General features: G+C 50.0%; 1 protein-coding gene across 1 annotated transcript in view; it reads left to right on the plus strand.

The window, feature by feature from the left end:
• The first annotated feature begins 270 nt into the window (after window positions 1-270).
• Window positions 271-19,195, plus strand: part of EDARADD (EDAR associated death domain) — a 50,431-nt gene continuing 31,506 nt past the window's right edge. Inside the window, exons 1-4 of the mRNA XM_038761404.1 lie at window positions 271-352; window positions 4,542-4,610; window positions 7,529-7,587; window positions 19,102-19,141. Coding sequence (XP_038617332.1) covers window positions 271-352; window positions 4,542-4,610; window positions 7,529-7,587; window positions 19,102-19,141 — 250 coding nt within the window. The remainder of the gene's footprint in view (window positions 353-4,541; window positions 4,611-7,528; window positions 7,588-19,101; window positions 19,142-19,195) is intronic.

Raw genomic sequence — 19,195 nt, forward strand, 5'->3', positions numbered from 1 at the left:
CTCAGTTCCTCAAAACCTCTGTTCTCCCACCTTCCTCCCACTCAAGAGTCTTGCAGAATCCAAGGTCTGCAGGAGCCCTTCTTTGAGCTGCCTTGGTAAAGCCTTGAGCTGGGCAGGTGTGCTACAGGCCCTTGAAGAGAAATTCTCTTTAACATGTTCTGTGCTGTCCCGTTTGCGAGCAGAGGGGCCAGAGAGGACAGGGTGGGGTCCTGAGATGACTAATGAGCGGAGAAAGAAAAATCAAAATAGAAGTGATCGGCGTGTCCCGTCATGCACCAGAATAATGCCTGCGTGAAGATCAGGAAATTGCCGAAATATCAGATTACTGGCATCACCGATGATGTGGAGGCAGGTAAGATGGTTGGGTGGGCTGCCAGGGAGTTAGGGGGCTTAGGACAAGGCAACGGGGGGTGGGGGGTGGGGGGTGGGTGTGAATTTCCTGCTGGTGTCTGCCTAAACAGGGGGATGATTTTTTTTGGGGGGGGGGGATCAAATCATGCTATCTCACAAAATGAGCCCATGGGTTTGAATCATCTACAGACAGCAAGGGAAGAGAGTGTGCTTGCGTGTGTGCATTTATTGCTGGTGTCTGCCCAAATAGGGGGCTGAATTGGTGGTGGGGTGTGTGTGTTGTGGGGGGATTTGTCATGCTTTCTCACAAAATGAGCCCATGGGGTTTTAACCATCCAGAGAGATAGGGAAATCTCCTGGCTGCCCTTCTGAGTGCTACCTGAGACACCCAGGATAATAACTCCCCACCGGGAAGGGGGTGGTGGGGGGGGGGGGCTGGGGCAGGAAAACACAACACACACACACACACACACACACACACACACACACACTTTGCTAAATTTGCTAAACCCTCAAGCAGGAAGTGAGTAGAAGGAAGAAGCCAGAGAAGACACCGTGAGGAGGAGGAGGAGGAGGAGGAGGAGGGGGGAAAGAAGGGAAGGAAGAGAGGAGGAGGAGGAGGTGGTTGGAGTTGGGGTGGTCCCGGCTGATCGCATCGTTAAAAGAAGGGGTTTCCATCCCTCCTCTCCCTCTTCCCCCCCCTCCCCAACACACCTGGCCCTGGCCCTGGCCCTGGTCCGGCCTTGGTCTGGCCCTGGCCCTGGCCCTGGCCTTGGTTCCTGTGCCGGCCTGGGGTCTCTGGCCCCCTGCGCTGCCCCATGGCTTCTCCGGAGGACCCTCCACCTGCAGGTACTGGGGGGGTCCATCTCCCCCTCCCCAGGGGCTCCACCTGCCCGACCCTCCGGCCTGGGAAGGGGAGAGGGGAGAGGAGGAGGGGGGAGCGGGTCTGGCCTGGGAGGGGAAGGGGAAAGGAGAGGGGGTCCCATGCCGGAGTGGAGCCCCAAAGCCCCCCCCGCGCCCTCTTTCCCTCTCTTCCCACCTTGATGCCCTCCTTGCCTGGCTCTTGGCCCTTTTTCCCAAGGCCCCGGGGCTGGGCTGGAGGTGGGTGGGTGGGTAGGGGTGGTAGCCCCTGGGCCTGGGCCTGCCCCCTCCCCACCCTGTGGTCCGGAGGCTTTGTCTGGCCTGCGAGGGCCTCTGGGCCGGGGCAGGACCCATTGCCCTCATCACCCCCCCTTGTGCCCCTCCTCCCCACGGCTTGCTCGCCCTCTCCCCCTTCTCCTCCCTCTGCCTTGATTCCCCTCTTTCCCCACCTTGATCTTCTCTTTCCCTCCCTCTCCTCCTTGATCCTCTCCTTCCCTCTTCCCCTGCCCTGATTCCCCTCTTTCCCCACCTTGATCCCCTTTCCCTCTTTCCCCACCTTGATTCCCCTCCTTCCCTCTTTCTCTGCCCTGATTCCCCTCTTTCCCCACCTTGATTCCCCTCCTTCCCTGTTTCCCTGCCTTGATTCCCCTTCCTCCCTCTTTCCCCTCCTTGATTCCCCTCCTTCCCTCTTCCTTGATTCCCCTTTCCCCACCTTGATCTTCTCTTTCCCTCCTTCTCCTCCTTGATCCTCTCCTTCCCTCTTTCTCTGCCCTGATTCCCCTCTTTCCCCACCTTGATCCTCTTTCCCTCTTTCCCCACCTTGATTCCCCTCCTTCCCTCTTTCCCTGCCTTGATTCCCCTCCCTCCCTCTTTCCCCTCCTTCATTCCCCTCTTTCCCTACCTTGATTCCCCTCCTTCCCTCTTTCCCCACCTTGCTCCCCTCCCTCCCTCTTTCCCCCCCCTTGATTCCCCTCTTTCCCTGCCTTGATTCCCCTCCCTCCCTCTTTCCCCACCTTGATTCCCCTCTTTCCCTGCCTTGATTCCCCTCCTTCCCTCTTTCCCCGATTTGCTCCCCTCCTTCCCTCTTTCCCCACCTTGCTCCCCTCCTTCCCTCTTTCCCCACCTTGATTCCCCTCTTTCCCTGCCTTGATTACCCTCCTTCCCTTTTTCCCCACCTTGCTCCCCTCCTTCCCTCCTTCCCCACCTTGATCCCTTCCTTCCCTCTTTCCCCACTTTGCTCCCCTCCTTCCCTCTTTCCCTGCCTTGCTCCCCTCTTTCCCCTCCTTGATTCCCATCCTTCCCTCTTTCCCCACCAAGCAGCTTGGCTCGGTGGAAAGAGCCCGGGCTTTGGAGTCAGAGGTCGTGGGTTCTAATCCCAGCTCCACCACTTGTCAGCTGTGTGATTTTGGGCAAGTCACTTCAGTTCTCTGGGCCTCCGTTCTCTCATCTGTAAAATGGGGTTGAAGACTGTGAGCCCCCCGTGGGACAGCCTGATAACCTCGTATCTACCCCCTGCTTAGAACAGTGCTTTGCACATAGTAAGCACTTAACAAATATCATCATCATTATTATTACTTCACTTCTCTGTGCCTCAGTTCCCTCATCTGTAGAATGCGGATTGAGACTATGAGCCCCCTTGGGACAACCTGATCACCTTGTAACCTCCCCAGCGCTTAGAACAGTGCTTTGCACATAGTAAGCACTCAATAAATACTACTATTATTATTATTATTATTATTATTATTATGAGCCCCATGTGGGACAGGGACTGTCCCCAACCCAAATTGCTTATATCCACCCCAGTGCTTAATACAGTCCCTGGCATATAGTAAGTGCTTAACCAATACCATGACTGTTATTAATTATAATTCTTCTAATCAATCAATTGCATTTATTGAGCACTTACTGCGTGCAGAGCACTGTACTAAGCTCTTCGGAGAGTAATAATAATAATGATGGTATTTGTGAAGCACTTACTATGTGCAAAGCACTGTTCTAAGCACTGGAGGGATACAAGGTGATCAGGTTGTCCCACAGGGGGCTCACAGTCTTAATCCCCATTTTACAGATGAAGTAATTGAGGCCCAGAGAAGTGAAATGACTGCCCAAAGTCACACAGCTGACAATGGGCGGAGTCGGGATTTGAACCCATGACCTCTGACTCCAAAGCCCGTCCTCTTTCCACTGAGCCACGCTGCTTCTGTTGTACAGTACAACAGATTTAGGAGATGTGGTCCCTGCCCATAACGAGCTGACAGTCTAGGGTATGGATTAATCAATCAATCAATCAATCGTATTTATTGAGCACTTACCGTGTGCAGAGCACTGTACTAAGTGCTTGGGAAGTACAAGTTGGCAACATCTAGAGACAGTCCCTACCCAACAGTGGGCTCACAGTCTAAAAGGGGGAGACAGAGAACAAAACCAAACATACTAAAAAAATAAATTAAATAGAATAGATATGTACAAGTAAAATAAATAGAGTAATAAATATGTACAAACATATATACAGATATACAGGTGCTGTGGGGAAGGGAAGGAGGTAAGATTACATCGTGTGTCTGGCATAATTCGGGATGTGACGTGTGTCTGGCGGCTAGTAGACATTGACTGGTTCTGCATGGACATTAATAACATTTCAACTTTGAATGTGCTAGGAAAGAGGAGTTTGGGGGGGAAGGAGAGGTGTCTGAATCATTTATCTACCTCCCTGCCCAATTCCACAGCTCCAGAAACTCTGTGGCCCAATTTCTACCAATAATCCTTAAGAATAATGACGATACTTGTTAAGCGCTTACTAGGTGCCGAGCACTGTTCTAAACGCTGAGCACTGGAATTGTTAGATGGCCTTAGATTCTAAGCTCCTTGAGGGCAGGGATCACGTCTGTCAGCTCTATTGAATTGTACTCCCCCAGATGCTTAATTCATTCAATCGTATGTATTGAGCACTTACTATGTGCAGAGCACTGTACTAAGCGCTTGGGAAGTCCAAGTTGGCAACATAGAGAGACGGTCCCTACCCAACAGTGGGCTCACAGTCTAGAAGGGGGAGACAGACAACAAAACATATTAACAAAAGAAAATAAATAGAATAAATATGTACAAATAAATAGAGTAATAAATCCGTACAAACATATACACAGGTGCTGTGGGGAGGGGAAGGAGGTAAGGTGAGGGGGAGTAGGGGGAGAGGAAGGAGGGGGCTCAGTGTGGGAAGGCCTCCTGGAGGAGGTGAGCGCTCAGTAGGGCCTTGAAGGGAGGAAGAGAGCTAGCAGGACAGATACCTGCTGCGAGGAGTCCATTTTTCTCGTCTGTCTTGCTTCTTTCAGATGCTTCCAGCTTCCGATCTAGGCTAACGGCGATAATGGAACCGCCTGACGATGCCACCCTGTGCCCAGGTGCCCTGCTGTGTTTTCTCTTTGGAAGAGTTTCGGGGAAGGATGCAGGGTCACTACTGCCGGTGTTAGTGACCCAATGGACGCTCGCTGTCTCGGGGCCCGGGTTTCTCGGCTCGAACTCTTAGTGGAGGTTTCTTCCAAGAGGATGAGCCGTTGGGGTCTTGTGCTTGCAGCTAATTAATCAAATTATCACTTAATCCCCCCGCCCTCCCAACCTCCAAGACGGCTTGCTCTTTTGGGACTCTTGTTGAGGATGATAATAATAATAATTGTGGTGTTTTTTTAAGTGCTTACTACGTGCCATTCATTCATTCATTCGTTCAATCGTATTTATTGAGCACTTACTGTGTGCAGAGCACTGTACTAAGCGCTTGGGAAGTCCAAGTTGGCAACATATAGAGACAGTCCCTACCCAACAGCGGGCTCACGGTCTAAAAGCGCTTAGAACAGTGTTTGACACATAGTAAGCTCTTAACAAATACCATCGTCATCATCATTTACAGAATGGGGATTCGATCCCCTTCCTCCTTCCTACTTAGACTGTGAGCCCCATATGGGGCCAGGATGATCCCGTGTCAACCCCAGAGCTTAGCACAGTGCTTGGCTCCTAGTAAGCGCTTTAACAAATTCCATTCATTCAGTCAATCACTCAGTCATTTTTATTGAGAGCTCACCGTGTGGAGAGCTCTGTACTAAGCGCTTGGGAGAGTCCAATATAACAATAAACAGACATATCTCCTGCCCCCCGTAGCTCACAGTCTAGAGGACAATCATCATTTTGTTCTAATATGTTTGGTTTTGTTCTCTGTCTCCCCCTTCTAGACTGTGAGCCCACTGTTGGGTAGGGACCGTCTCTAGATGTTGCCGACTTGGACTTCCCAAGCGCCTAGTACAGTGCTCTGCACACAGTAAGCGCTCAATAAATACGATTGATTGATTGATTGATTACCTCCAAGGCTCTCAGACCTTTCCCTCTTTGTGGAGCCCCCTCCCCACCTCCCGCCTCCACCCCAAAGTCCGCCCAACCCCACCATCCCATCAGAACCAGTGTCCCCTGCATGGAGAAGGCCCCTATGGACTAAGCGTCCTCCTGCGGATTCGCAAAAGAAACACTCTTGGCTCGCCTCTCGAGGCGAAGTCGGAGGGAAGGGCAGATGTAAAACCAGGAGCCCAGAAACAGACGTGTGGTTTTGTCCACACGAATTTGTTTCCTTTTGTTTGCGTTCAAGACAGATAAGGAGGAAACTGGGTTTATTTAATGCTATTTCTTAAGCGCTTCCTAAGGGCCAAGCACCGTACAAAAGTGCTGGGGTAATAATAATGATAATAATGATAGCATTTGTGTGACTTTGGGCAAGTCACTTAACTTCTCTGTGCCTTAGTTACTTTGTCGCCAACTTGTACTTCCCAAGCGCTTAGTACAATGCTCTGCACACAGTAAGCGCTCAATAAATACGATTGAATGAATGAATCTATCTCATCTCTGCTAGAGAAGCAGCGTGGCTCAGTGGAAAAGAGCCCGGGCTTTGGAGTCAGAGGTCATGGGTTCAAATCCGGACTCCGCCAATTGTCAGCTGTGTGACTGTGGGCAAGTCACTTCACTTCTCTGTGCCTCAGTTCCCTCATCTGTAAAATGGGGATGAAGACTGTGAGCCCCCAGTGGGACAACCTGATCACCTTGTAACCTCCCCAGTGCTTAGAACAGTGCTTGGCACATAGTAAGCGCTTAATAAATGCCATTATTATTATTATTATTATTATCTATTAAATGGGGATTAAGACTGTGAGCCCCCTGTGGGACAACCTGATCACCCTGTAACCTCCCCAGCGCTTAGAACAGTGCTTTGCACATAGTAAGTGCTTAATAAATGCCGTTATTATTATTCTTATCCAGTGCTTAGAACAGTGCTTTGCACATAGTAAGCGCTTAACAAATACCATCATCATTATTATTATTATTAACTTATTTATACCCCAGCGCTTCCCACTCTTGGGAAGCAGCGTGGCTCAGTGAAAAGAGCATGGGCTTTGGAGTCAGAGGTCATGGGTTCAAATCCCGGCTCTGCCGCTTGTCAGCTGTGTGCCTTTGGGCAAGTCACTTCACTTCTCTGGGCCTCAGTTCCCTCATCTGGAAAATGGGGATTCAGGCTGTTAGCCCCCATGGTACAACCTGATCACCTTGTAACCTCCCCAGCGCTTAGAACAGTGCTTTGCACATAGTAAGCACTTAATAAATAATAATAATAATAATGATAATAGCATTTATTAAGCACTTACTATGTGCAAAGCACTGTTCTCAGCGCTGGGGAGGTTACAAGGTGATCAGGTTGTCCCACGGGGACCTCGCGGTCTTAATCCCCATTTTAATAATAATAATTATAAGGGTGGTATTTGTTAAGTACAGGCACTATACTAAGCGCTGGGGGGGGGAATACAAGCAAATCAGATTGGACCCACTCAGCTGTGTGATTTTGGGCAAGTCACTTCACTTCTCTGAGCCTCAGTTACCTCATCTGTAAAAGGGAGATGAAGACTGTGAGCCCCCCGTGGGACAACCTGATCACCTTGGAACCTCCCCAGTGCTTAGAACAGTGCTTTGCACATAGTAAGTGCTTAATAAATGCCATTATTATTATTATTATACAACAGTACTTGGCACATAGTAAGTGCTTAAAAAATACCATCATTATTATTATTATTCCACATCGGGCTCCTAGTCTTAATCCCCCTATTCCAGATGAGGTAACTGAGGCCGAGAGAAGTGGAGTGACTTGCCCACACAGCAGACATGTGGTGGGGACGGGATTAGAACCCAGGTCCTTCTGATTCCCAGGAGTCTACCCTCTACCCTACGTCACGCACTATTCTAAGTCTTGGGGTAGAGGCAAAATAATTAAATTCCCATTTGTTTCTTTCAGATCCCGTTGCCAAAGAACCGGTCGAAGATACAGACCCAAGCACTTTATCTTTTCAAATGGTACGTCCTCACTTTCCATCTGGACAGAAACTCATCACTGACTCCGTTTCTCATCTAGGTGAAGCGGATGAGAAAACCCGTAGATGATACGTTTGTGATAAAGGTGGCTTCTTAGTATGCTATATTCCATGATACACCATCAATGTACCTCTGACTATGTTTATTTTAGATAAGAACCTAACATTCATGCTTCTTACACATCCTTGCATACATTGGAGGTCATTGTTTTGAGAGTTTGTGGCAGATTTTTTTTTTATTATCGTCTGTGGGCTAAACTGAATCAATAGCCCACAGATGGATAACCTCATTATACCTGAGAAAAATGGTAGCCAAAGGAAATAACCAAACCCTTAACTTTAAGAGTAAATAATAGTCAGTTATTGCAGTCATGTTCTTGAAGAAACCCTTGTTGAGGAGAAATTAAGGCACGATGGACCCCAGAAAATTGTGGGCAGGGGAGGTGTGTACCCATTCTGTAAAATTGGACTCTCCCAAGTGGTTAGTACAGTGCCCTGCAAACAATAAGCACTCAGTAAATATGATCGATCGATTGATTCTTCCTTCACTGGCCTGTGTTCTAATCAGATGGGTCCTGTGGGAAGAGGTTGTCCTAATTCTTCAAAGCCTCCTATCCAGATCAACCAATCAATCAATCGTATTTATTGAGCGCTTACTGTGTGCAGAGCACTGTACTAAGCGCTTGGGAAGTCCAAGTTGGCAACACATAGAGACGGTCCCTACCCAACAGTGGGCTCACAGTCTAGAAGGGGGTGACAGGGAACAAAACCAAACATAGTAACAAAATAAAATAAATAGAATAGATATGTACAAGTAAAATAAATAAATAGAGTAATAAATATGTACAAACATATACAGGTGATGTGGGGAAGGGAAGGAGGTAAGATGGGGGGATAGAGGGGGGAGTAGGGGGAGAGGAAGGAGGGGGCTGAGTGTGGGAAGGCCTCCTGGAGGAGGTGAGCTCTCAGTAGGGCCTTGAAGGGAGGAAGAGAGCTAGCTTGGTGGATGGGCAGAGGGGGGGCATTCCAGGCCAGGGGGTGTATGGCGGATGTGTAGCGGGCCAAAAGCGAGTAAAATTGAGGAGCTGGAGGTTCCCTAATACTAACGGTGCGAATTCCAATTTTTCTTCATAAAATGGAGTAACTAAGCAGAAGCCAGCATGAGGCCAAAATGAAAGGGTTCTGCTGAAGCGGTAGCAGGCCGAGACTAGACGGCTCCATCTTCACGCCTCCTAAAGATGATTTCTTCCTTTGTCATTGGCAGGCATTGACTGAAAAACGTTTGTCTGTGGGGTGTGATGAAACCAATCCAATAATCTGTTTTTAACTCCCAACTCCTCCTCTAAACTGCTTGTGGGCAGGGGTCCCATCTACCGACTCTGTTGGAGTGTACCCTCCCGAGCATTTGGTACGGGGCTCTCCACAGAGCAAGCGAACGCTCAGTACATACCAGAGATCAATCGATAACCATCGCTAGATAAGCAGTATGGCATAGGGATAGGGCACGGGCCTGGGAGTCACGAGGTTTGCTGCCATTTGTCAGCTGCCTAGGGACGTTTGTCTGTGGGGTGTGATGAAGCCAATCCAATAATCTGTTTTTAACACTCAACTCCTCCTCTAAACTCCTTGTGGGCAGGGGTCCCATCTATCTACCGACTCTGCTGGAGTGGACCCTCCCGAGCGTTTTGCACGGGGCTCTCCACAAAGCAAGCGAGCGCTCAGTACATACCAGAGATCAATCGATAACCATCGATAGATAAGCAGTATGGCATGGGGAGAGGGCACGGGCCTGGGAGTCACGAGGTTTGCTGCCATTTGTCTGCTGCATAGGGACGTTTGTCTGTGGGGTGTGATGAAACCAATCCAATCATCTGTTTTTAACCCCCAACTCCTCCTCTAAACTCCTTGTGGGCAGGGGTCCCATCTATCTACCAACTCTGTTGGAGTGTACCCTTCCGAGCGTTTTGTACGGGGCTCTCCACAAAGCAAGCGAGCGCTCAGTACGTACCAGAGATCAATCGATAACCATCGCTAGATAAGCAGTATGGCATGGGGATAGGACACGGGCCTGGGAGTCACGAGGTTTGCTGCCATTTGTCTGCTGCATAGGGACGTTTGTCTGTGGGGTGTGATGAAACCAATCCAATCATCTGTTTTTAACGCCCAACTCGTCCTCTAAACTCCTTGTGGGCAGGGGTCCCATCTATCGACTCTGTTGGAGTGTACCCTCCCGAGCGTTTTGTGCGGGGCTCTCCAGAAAGCAAGCGAGCGCTCAGTACGTACCAGAGATCAATTGATAACCATCAACAGATAAGCAGTATGGCATGGGGTTAGGGCACGGGCCTGGGAGTCATGAGGTTTGCTGCCATTTGTCTGCTGCCTAGGGACGTTTGTCTGTGGGGTGTGATGAAACCAATCCAATAATCTGTTTTTAACACCCAACTCCTCCTCTAAACTCCTTGTGGGCAGTGGTCACATCTACCGACTCTGTTGGAGTGTACCCTCCCAAGCGTTTTGCACGGGGCTCTCCACAAAGCAAGCGAGCGCTCAGTACATACCAGAGATCAATCGATAACCATCGACAGATAAGCAGTATGGCATGGGGATAGGACACGGGCCTGGGAGTCACGAGGTTTGCTGCCATTGGTCTGCTGCATAGGGACGTTTTGTCTGTGGGGTGTGATGAAACCAATGCAATAATCTGTTTTGAACGCCCAACTCCTCCTCTAAACTCCTTGTGGGCAGGGGTCCCATCTACCGACTCTGCTGGAGTGCACCCTCCCGAGCATTTTGTACGGGGCTCTCCAGAAAGCGAGCGAGCACTCAGTACATACCAGAGATCAATCGATAACCATCGATAGAGAAGCAATATGGCATGGGTTTAGGGCACGGGCCTGGGAGTCACAAGTTTGCTGCCATTTGTCTGCTGCATAGGGACGTTTTGTCAGTGGGGTGTGATGAAACCAATCCAATAATCTGTTTTTAACCCCCAACTCCTCCTCTAAACTCCTTGTGGGCAGGGGTCCCATCTATCTACCAACTCTGTTGGAGTGTACCCTCCCGAGCGTTTTGTACGGGGCTCTCCACAAAGCAAGCGAGCGCTCAGTACGTACCAGAGATCAATCGATAACCATCGCTAGATAAGCAGTATGGCATGGGGATAGGACACGGGCCTGGGAGTCACGAGGTTTGCTGCCATTTGTCTGCTGCATAGGGACGTTTGTCTGTGGGGTGTGATGAAACCAATCCAATCATCTGTTTTTAACGCCCAACTCGTCCTCTAAACTCCTTGTGGGCAGGGGTCCCATCTATCTACCGACTCTGTTGGAGTGGACCCTCCCGAGCATTTTGTACGGGGCTCTCCACAAAGCAAGCGAGCGCTCAGTACGTACCAGAGATCAATCGATAACCATCGACAGATAAGCAGTATGGCATGGGGTTAGGGCACGGACCTGGGAGGCACAAGGTTTGCTGCCATTTGTCTGCTGCATAGGGACGTTTTGTCTGTGGGGTGTGATGAAACCAATCCAATAATCTGTTTTTAACCCCCAACTCCTCCTCTAAACTTCTTGTGGGCAGGGGTCCCATCTATCTACCAACCCTGTTGGAGCGTACCCTCCTGCGCATTTTGGACGGGGCTCTCCACGAAGCAAGCGAGCGCTCAGTACATACCAGAGATCAATCAATAACCATCGCTAGATAAGCAGTATGGCATGGGGATAGGGCACGGGCCTGGGAGTCACAAGGTTTGCTGCCATTTGTCTGCTGCATAGGGTTAGGGCACGGGACGGGGAGTCATGAGGTTTGCTACCATTTGTCTGCTGCCTAGGGACGTTTGTCTGCGGGGTGTGATGAAACCAATCCAATAATCTGTTTTTAACGCCCAACTCCTCCTCTAAACTCCTTGTGGGCAGGGGTCCCATCTACCGACTCTGTTGGAGTGTACCCTCCCGAGCGTTTTGCATGGGGCTCTCCACAAAGCAAGCGATCGCTCAGTACATACCAGAGATCAATTGATAACCATCGCTAGATAAGCAGTATGGCATGGGGATAGGGCACGGGCCTGGGAGTCACAAGGTTTGCTGCCATTTGTCAGCTGCATAGGGACGTTTGTCTGTGGGGTGTGATGAAGCCAATCCAATAATCTGTTTTTAACACTCAACTCCTCCTCTAAACTCCTTGTGGGCAGGGGTCCCATCTATCTACCAACTCTGTTGGAGTGGACCCTCCCGAGCGTTTTGCACGGGGCTCTCCACAAAGCAAGCGAGCGCTCAGTACATACCAGAGATCAATCGATAACCATTGCTAGATAAGCAGTATGGCATGGGGATAGGACACGGGTCTGGAAGTCACGAGGTTTGCTGCCATTTGTCTGCTGCATAGGGATGTTTGTCTGTGGGGTGTGATGAAACCAATCCAATCATCTGTTTTTAACGCCCAACTCGTCCTCTAAACTCCTTGTGGGCAGGGGTCCCATCTATCGACTCTGTTGGAGTGTACCCTCCCGAGCGTTTTGTGCGGGGCTCTCCACAAAGCAAGCGAGCGCTCAGTACGTACCAGAGATCAATCGATAACCATCGCTAGATAAGCAGTGTGGCATGGGGAGAGGGCACGGGCCTGGGAGTCACAAGGTTTGCTGCCATTTGTCTGCTGCATGGGGTTGGGGCACGGGCCTGGGAATCACGAGGTTTGCTGCCATTTGTCTGCTGCATAGGGACGTTTGTCTGTGGGGTGTGATGAAACCAATCCAATAATCTGTTTTTAACACCCAACTCCTCCTCTAAACTCCTTGTGGGCAGGGGTCCCATCTACCGACTCTGTTGGAGTGGACCCTCCCTAGCGTTTTGCACGGGGCTCTCCACAAAGCAAGTGAGCGCTCAGTACATACCAGAGATCAATCGATAACCATCGCTAGATAAGCCGTATGGCATGGGGATAGGGCACGGGCCTGGGAGTCACAAGCTTTGCTGCCATTTGTCTGCTGCATAGGGACGTTTTGTCTGTGGGGTGTGATGAAACCAATCCAATAATCTGTTTTTAACGCCCAACTCCTCCTCTAAACTCTTTGTGGGCAGGGGTCCCATCTATCTACCGACTCTGTTGGAGTGGACCCTCCTGAGCGTTTTGTACGGGGCTCTCCACAAAGCGAGCGAGCGCTCAGTACATACCAGAGATCAATCGATAACCATCGCTAGATAAGCAGTATGGCATGGTGTTAGGGCACGGGCCAGGGAGTCACAAGGTTTGCTGCCATTTGTCTGCTGCATAGGGACGTTTGTCTGTGGGGTGTGATGAAACCAATCCAATAATCTGTTTTGAACGCCCAAATCCTCCTCTAAACTCCTTGTGGGCAGGGGTCCCATCTATCTACCGACTCTGTTGGAGTGTACCCTCCCGACCGTTTTGCACGGGGCTCTCCATAAAGCACGCAAGCGCTAAGTACATACCAGAGATCAATCGATAACCATCGATAGATAAGCAGCATGGCATGGGGATAGGGCACGGGCCTGGGAGTCGCAAGGTTTTCTGCCATTTGTCTGCTGCCTAGGGACGTTTGTCTGTGGGGTGTGATGAAACCAATCCAATAATCTGTTTTGAACGCCCAGCTCCTCCTCTAAACTCCTTGTGGGCAGGGGTCCCATCTACCGACTCTGCTGGAGTGTACCCTCCCGAGCATTTTGTACGGGGCTCTCCACAAAGCGAGCGAGCGCTCAGTACATACCAGAGATCAATCGATAACCGTGGATAGATAAGCAGTATGGCATGGGGTTAGGGCACGGGCCTGGGAGTCACGAGGTTTGCTGCCATTTGTCTGCTGCCTAGGGACGTTTGTCTGTGGGATGTGATGAAACCAATCCAATAATCTGTTTTTAATGCCCAACTCCTCCTCTAAACTCCTTGTGGGAAGGGGTCCCATCTACCAACTCTGTTGGAGTGGACCCTCCTGAGCGTTTTGTATGGGGCTCTCCAGAAAGCAAGCGAGCGCTCAGTACACACCATAGATCAATTGATAACTGTCGATAGATAAGCAGTATGGCATGGGGATAGAGCTTGGGCCTGGGAGTCACAAGGTTTGCTGCCATTTGTCTGCTGCATAGGGACGTTTGTCTGTGGGGTGTAATGAATCCAACCCAATAATCTGTTTTTAACGCCCAACTCCTCCTCTAAACTCCTTGTGGGCAGGGGTCCCATCTATCTACCAACTCTGTTGGAGTGGACCCTCCCGAGCGTTTCGTACGGGGCTCTCCACAAAGCAAGCGAGCGCTCAGTACATACCAGAGATCAATCGATAACCATCGCTAGATAAGCAGTATGGCATGGGGATAGGGCACAGGCCTGGGAGTCACGAGCTTTGCTGCCATTTGTCTGCTGCATAGGGATGTTTTGTCTGTGGGGTGTGATGAAACCAATCCAATAATCTGTTTTTAATGCCCAACTCCTCCTCTAAACTCCTTGTGGGAAGGGGTCCCATCTACCAACTCTGTTGGAGTGGACCCTCCTGAGCGTTTTGTATGGGGCTCTCCAGAAAGCAAGCGAGCGCTCAGTACACACCAGAGATCAATTGATAACTGTCGATAGATAAGCAGTATTGCATGGGGATAGAGCTTGGGCCTGGGAGTCACAAGGTTTGCTGCCATTTGTCTGCTGCATAGGGACGTTTGTCTGTGGGGTGTAATGGATCCAACCCAATAATCTGTTTTTAACGCCCAACTCCTCCTCTAAACTCCTTGTGGGCAGGGGTCCCATCTATCTACCAACTCTGTTGGAGTGGACCCTCCCGAGCGTTTCGTACGGGGCTCTCCACAAAGCAAGCGAGCGCTCAGTACATACCAGAGATCAATCGATAACCATCGCTAGATAAGCAGTATGGCATGGGGATAGGGCACGGGCCTGGGAGTCACAAGCTTTGCTGCCATTTGTCTGCTGCATAGGGATGTTTTGTCTGTGGGGTGTGATGAAACCAGTCCAATAATCTGTTTTTAAAGCCCAACTTCTCCTCTAAACTCCTTGTAGTAAGTGGTCACATCTACTGACTCTGTTGGAGTGTACCCTCCCGAGAGTTTTGCATGGGGCTCTCCACAAAGCAAGCGAGCGCTCAGTACATACCAGAGATCAATCGATAACCATCGATAGATAAGCAGTATGGCATGGGGATAGGGCAGGGGCCTGGGAGTCACAAGGTTTGCTGCCATTTGTCTGCTGCATGGGGACGTTTGTCTGTGGGCTGTGATGAAACCAATCCAATCATCGGTTTTAACGCCCAACTCCTCCTCTAAACTCCTTGTAGGCAGGGGTCCCATCTACCAACTCTGGTGGAGTGGACCCTCCTGAGCGTTTTGCACGGGGCTCTCCACAAAGCAAGCGAACGCTCAGTACATACCAGAGATCAATCGGTAACCGTCGCTAGATAAGCAGTATGGCACGGGGATAGGGCACGGGCCTGGGACTCACAAGGTTTGCTGCCATTTGTCCGCTGCTGCATAGGGTTAGGGCACGGGCCTGGGAATCACGAGGTTTGCTGCCATTTGTCTGCTGCATAGGGACGTTTGTCTGTGGGGTGTGATGAAACCAATCCAATAATCTGTTTTTAACACCCAACTCCTCCTCTAAACTCCTTATGGGTAGAGGTCCCATCTACCAACTCTGTTGGAGTGTACCCTCCTGCGCGTTTTGCACGGGGCTCTCCACAAAGCAAGCGAGCGCTCAGTACATACCAGAGATCAATCGATAACCATCGATAGAGAAGCAGTATGGCATGGGGATAGGACACGGGCCTGGGAGTCACGAGGTTTGCTGCCATTGGTCTGCTGCATAGGGACGTTTTGTCTGTGGGGTGTGATGAAACCAATCCAATCATCTGTTTTTAACGCCCAACTCCTCCTCTAAACTCCTTGTGGGCAGTGGTCCCATCTACCGACTCTGTTGGAGTGTACCCTCCCGAGCGTTTTGCACGGGGCTCTCCACAAAGCAAGCGAGCGCATCAATCGATAACCATCGCTAGATAAGCAGTATGGCATGGGGATAGGGTACGGGCCTGGGAGTCATGAGGTTTGCTGCCATTTGTCTGCTGCATAGGGACGTTTGTCTGTGGGGTGTGATAAAACCAATCCAATAATCTGTTTTTAATGCCCAACTCCTCCTCTAAACTCCTTGTGGGCAGGGGTCCCATCTATCTACCGACTCTGTTGGAGTGGACCCTCCCAAGCGTTTTGTACGGGGCTCTCCACAAAGCAAGCGAGCCCTCAATACATACCAGAGATCAATCCATAACCATGGATAGATAAGCAGTATGGCATGGGGATAGGGCAGGGGCCTGGGAGTCACGAGGTTTGCTGCCATTTGTCTGCTGCATAGGGTTGGGGCACGGGCCTGGGAGTCACAAGGTTTGCTGCCATTTGTCTGCTGCCTAGGGACGTTTGTCTGTGGGGTGTGATGAAACCAATCCAATAATCTGTTTTTAATGCCCAACTCCTCCTCTAAACTCCTTGTGGGCAGGGGTCCCATCTATCTACCAACTCTGTTGGAGTGTACCCTCCTGTGTGTTTTGTACGGGGCTCTCGACGAAGCAAGCGAGCGCTCAGTACATACCAGAGATCAATCGATAACGATCGCTAGATAAGCAGTATGGCATGGGGATAGGGCACGGGCCTGGGAGTCACGAGGTTTGCTGCCATTGGTCTGCTGCATAGGGACGTTTTGTTTGTGGGGTGTGATGAAACCAATGCAATAATCTGTTTTGAACGCCCAACTCCTCCTCTAAACTCCTTGTGGGCAGGGGTCCCATCTACCGACTCTGCTGGAGTGCACCCTCCCGAGCATTTTGTACGGGGCTCTCCAGAAAGCGAGCGAGCGCTCAGTACATACCAGAGATCAATTGATAACCATCGATAGAGAAGCAGTATGGCATGGGGATAGGGCACGGGCCTGGGAGTCACGAGGTTTGCTGCCATTGGTCTGCTGCATAGGGACGTTTGTCTGTGGGGTGTGATGAAACCAATCCAATAATCTGTTTTTAACCCCCAACTCCTCCTCTAAACTCCTTGTGGGCTGGGGTCCCATCTATCTACCAACTCTGTTGGAGTGGACCCTCCCGAGCGTTTTGTATGGGGCTCTCCACAAAGCAAGCGAGTGCTCAGTACGTACCAGAGATCAATCGATAACCATCGATAGATAAGCAGTATGGCATGGGGATAGGGCACGGGCCTGGGAGTCGTCATGAGGTTTGCTGCCATTTGTCTGCTGCCTAGGGACGTTTGTCTGTGGGGTGTAATGAATCCAATCCAATAATCTGTTTTTAACGCCCAACTCCTCCTCTGAACTCCTTGTGGGCAGGGGTCCCATCTACCAACTCTGTTGGAGTGGACACTCTTGCGCATTTTGTACGGGGCTCTCCACAAAGCAAGCGAGCGCTCAGTACATACCAGAGATCAATCGATAACCATCGATAGATAAGCAGTATGGCATGGGGATAGGGCACGGGCCTGGGAGTCACAAGGTTTGCTGCCATTTGTCTGCTGCATGACCTTGGGCGAGTCACTCAACTCCTCTGTGCCTCAGTTCCCTCACCTGCAAAATGGGGATGGAGAGTGTGAGCCCCCCGTGGGCTAGGGAGAGGGTCCAACCCAATTTGCTGGTTTCCACCCCAGCTCTTAGAATGGTGCCTGGCACGTGGTAAGTGCCTAGTAAACAAATAATAACAATAATAATAATGATAGCATTTATCTCTCTTCCTCCCTTCAAGGCCCTACTGAGAGCTCACCTCCTCCAGGAGCCCTTCCCAAACTGAGCCCCTTCCTTCCTCTCCCCCTTGTCCCCCTCTCCATCCCCCCCATCTTACCTCCTTCCCTTCCCCACAGCACCTGTATATATGGATATATGTTTGTACATATTTATTACTCTATTTATTTTACTTGTACATATCTATTCTATTGATTTTATTTTGTTAGTATGTTTGGTTTTGTTCTCTGTCTCCCCCTTTTAGGCTGTGAGCCCACTGTTGGGTAGGGACCGTCTCTGTAAGTTGCCAACTTGTACTTCCCAAGCGCTTAGTACAGTGCTGTGCACACAGTAAGCGCTCAATAAATACAACTGAATAATACTAGGGATTTTAATGTCACACTCTATTTAATTTTTCCCCGTTTCATTTCCTTCCCTCTCTTTCCTTTCTGAGTCAGAGGTAACCTTAAAAAAGCAGGGATAATCAATCAATCAATCAATCAATCGTATTTATTGAGCGCTTACTGTGTGCGGAGCACTGTACTAAGTGCTTCGGAAGTACATGTTGGCAACATATAGAGACAGTGCCTACCCAACAGTGGGCTCACAGTCTAGAAGGGGGAGACAGAGAACAAAACCAAACATATTCATAAAATAAAATAAATAGAATAGATATGTACAAGCAAAATAAATAAATAAATAAATAGAGTAATAAATATGTACAAACATATATACATATATACAGGATATGTACATATAAGTGAGCCCACCACTTGATATTTATAGCAGAGAAATATATCAGTAAAATTGGACGTGAGAACAAGAGTTCGTCTGTGAGGTGTGAACTGGTGAAGGACGGGAAATAAGAAATGGAGAAGGAGCTCAGAGGCAGGAGGTGGGTGTCAGTGGTTAGAAAGGGCCACCAGAGAGTGGTCACTATGTACAGAAGTAACTCATATCTACCCCAGTCCTTTGAACACCGCTTGGCACATAGTAAGCGCTCCTTGCATGCACGGGATCGTGTCTGCTAATTCGGCTGCGCTTCCCCAAGCGATTATACAGTGGTCCGTGTGGGGTAAACCCTCAATAAATACTATCGATTGATCGGTGATGAAGTCCGTAAGCTCGCTGTGGGCAGGGGATGTGTCTATTATGGTGCTCCCAAGCGCTTAGTACAGTGCTCTGCCCCCAGTAAGCGCTCAATAAATACGACTGACTGACCGACGGATGGACGTCATCATCATCATCATTATCAATCGTATTTATTGAGCGCTTACTATGTGCAGAGCACTGTACTAAGTGCTTGGGAAGTACAAATTGGCAACGTCACGTCTGAGTCATTAATAATGGCATTTATTAAGCGCTTACCCACAGCCAGGAAGTTGAGGTGGGTAGGGTGCTGGACCTTTTAATCGCTCTGACAGTCAGAGAAACCAGGGCAAGTCCGTGGCGTAACTAGCCAGCCCCCTACAGAACCGGGATTCCCTGGCTTGGGACCGTCCGGGGATGGGCGTCAATGGAGCCCATGTGTCGGCGGGGGTCCAGGTCCAAATGGGGAGGCCTTCCCCAGGCCAAACCCCGGAGGGTTTTAGCGTCAAGGCCCTGTGGGTTTCCGGGGCCTGTCTCATCTTGTGTCGCCGACTTGTACTTCCCAAGCGCTTAGAACAGTGCTCTGCACACAGTAAGTGCTCAATAAATACGACTGACTGAACGAATCTTGCGATCGGACTCTGATGCCTTGGCAATGACCTCCCTCTCCTTCCCTTGTGTTTTCCTACAGTCAGACAAGTACCCTGTTCAAGACACAGAGCTCCCTAAAGGTAAGGCCCAACTTTCACCGGTAACTTATGTTCGGTTAAGTAATTAACAAGGCG

This window comes from Tachyglossus aculeatus, chromosome 19 (assembly GCF_015852505.1).
Source record: "Tachyglossus aculeatus isolate mTacAcu1 chromosome 19, mTacAcu1.pri, whole genome shotgun sequence".
In the NCBI taxonomy this organism is placed as follows: Eukaryota; Metazoa; Chordata; class Mammalia; order Monotremata; family Tachyglossidae; genus Tachyglossus; species Tachyglossus aculeatus.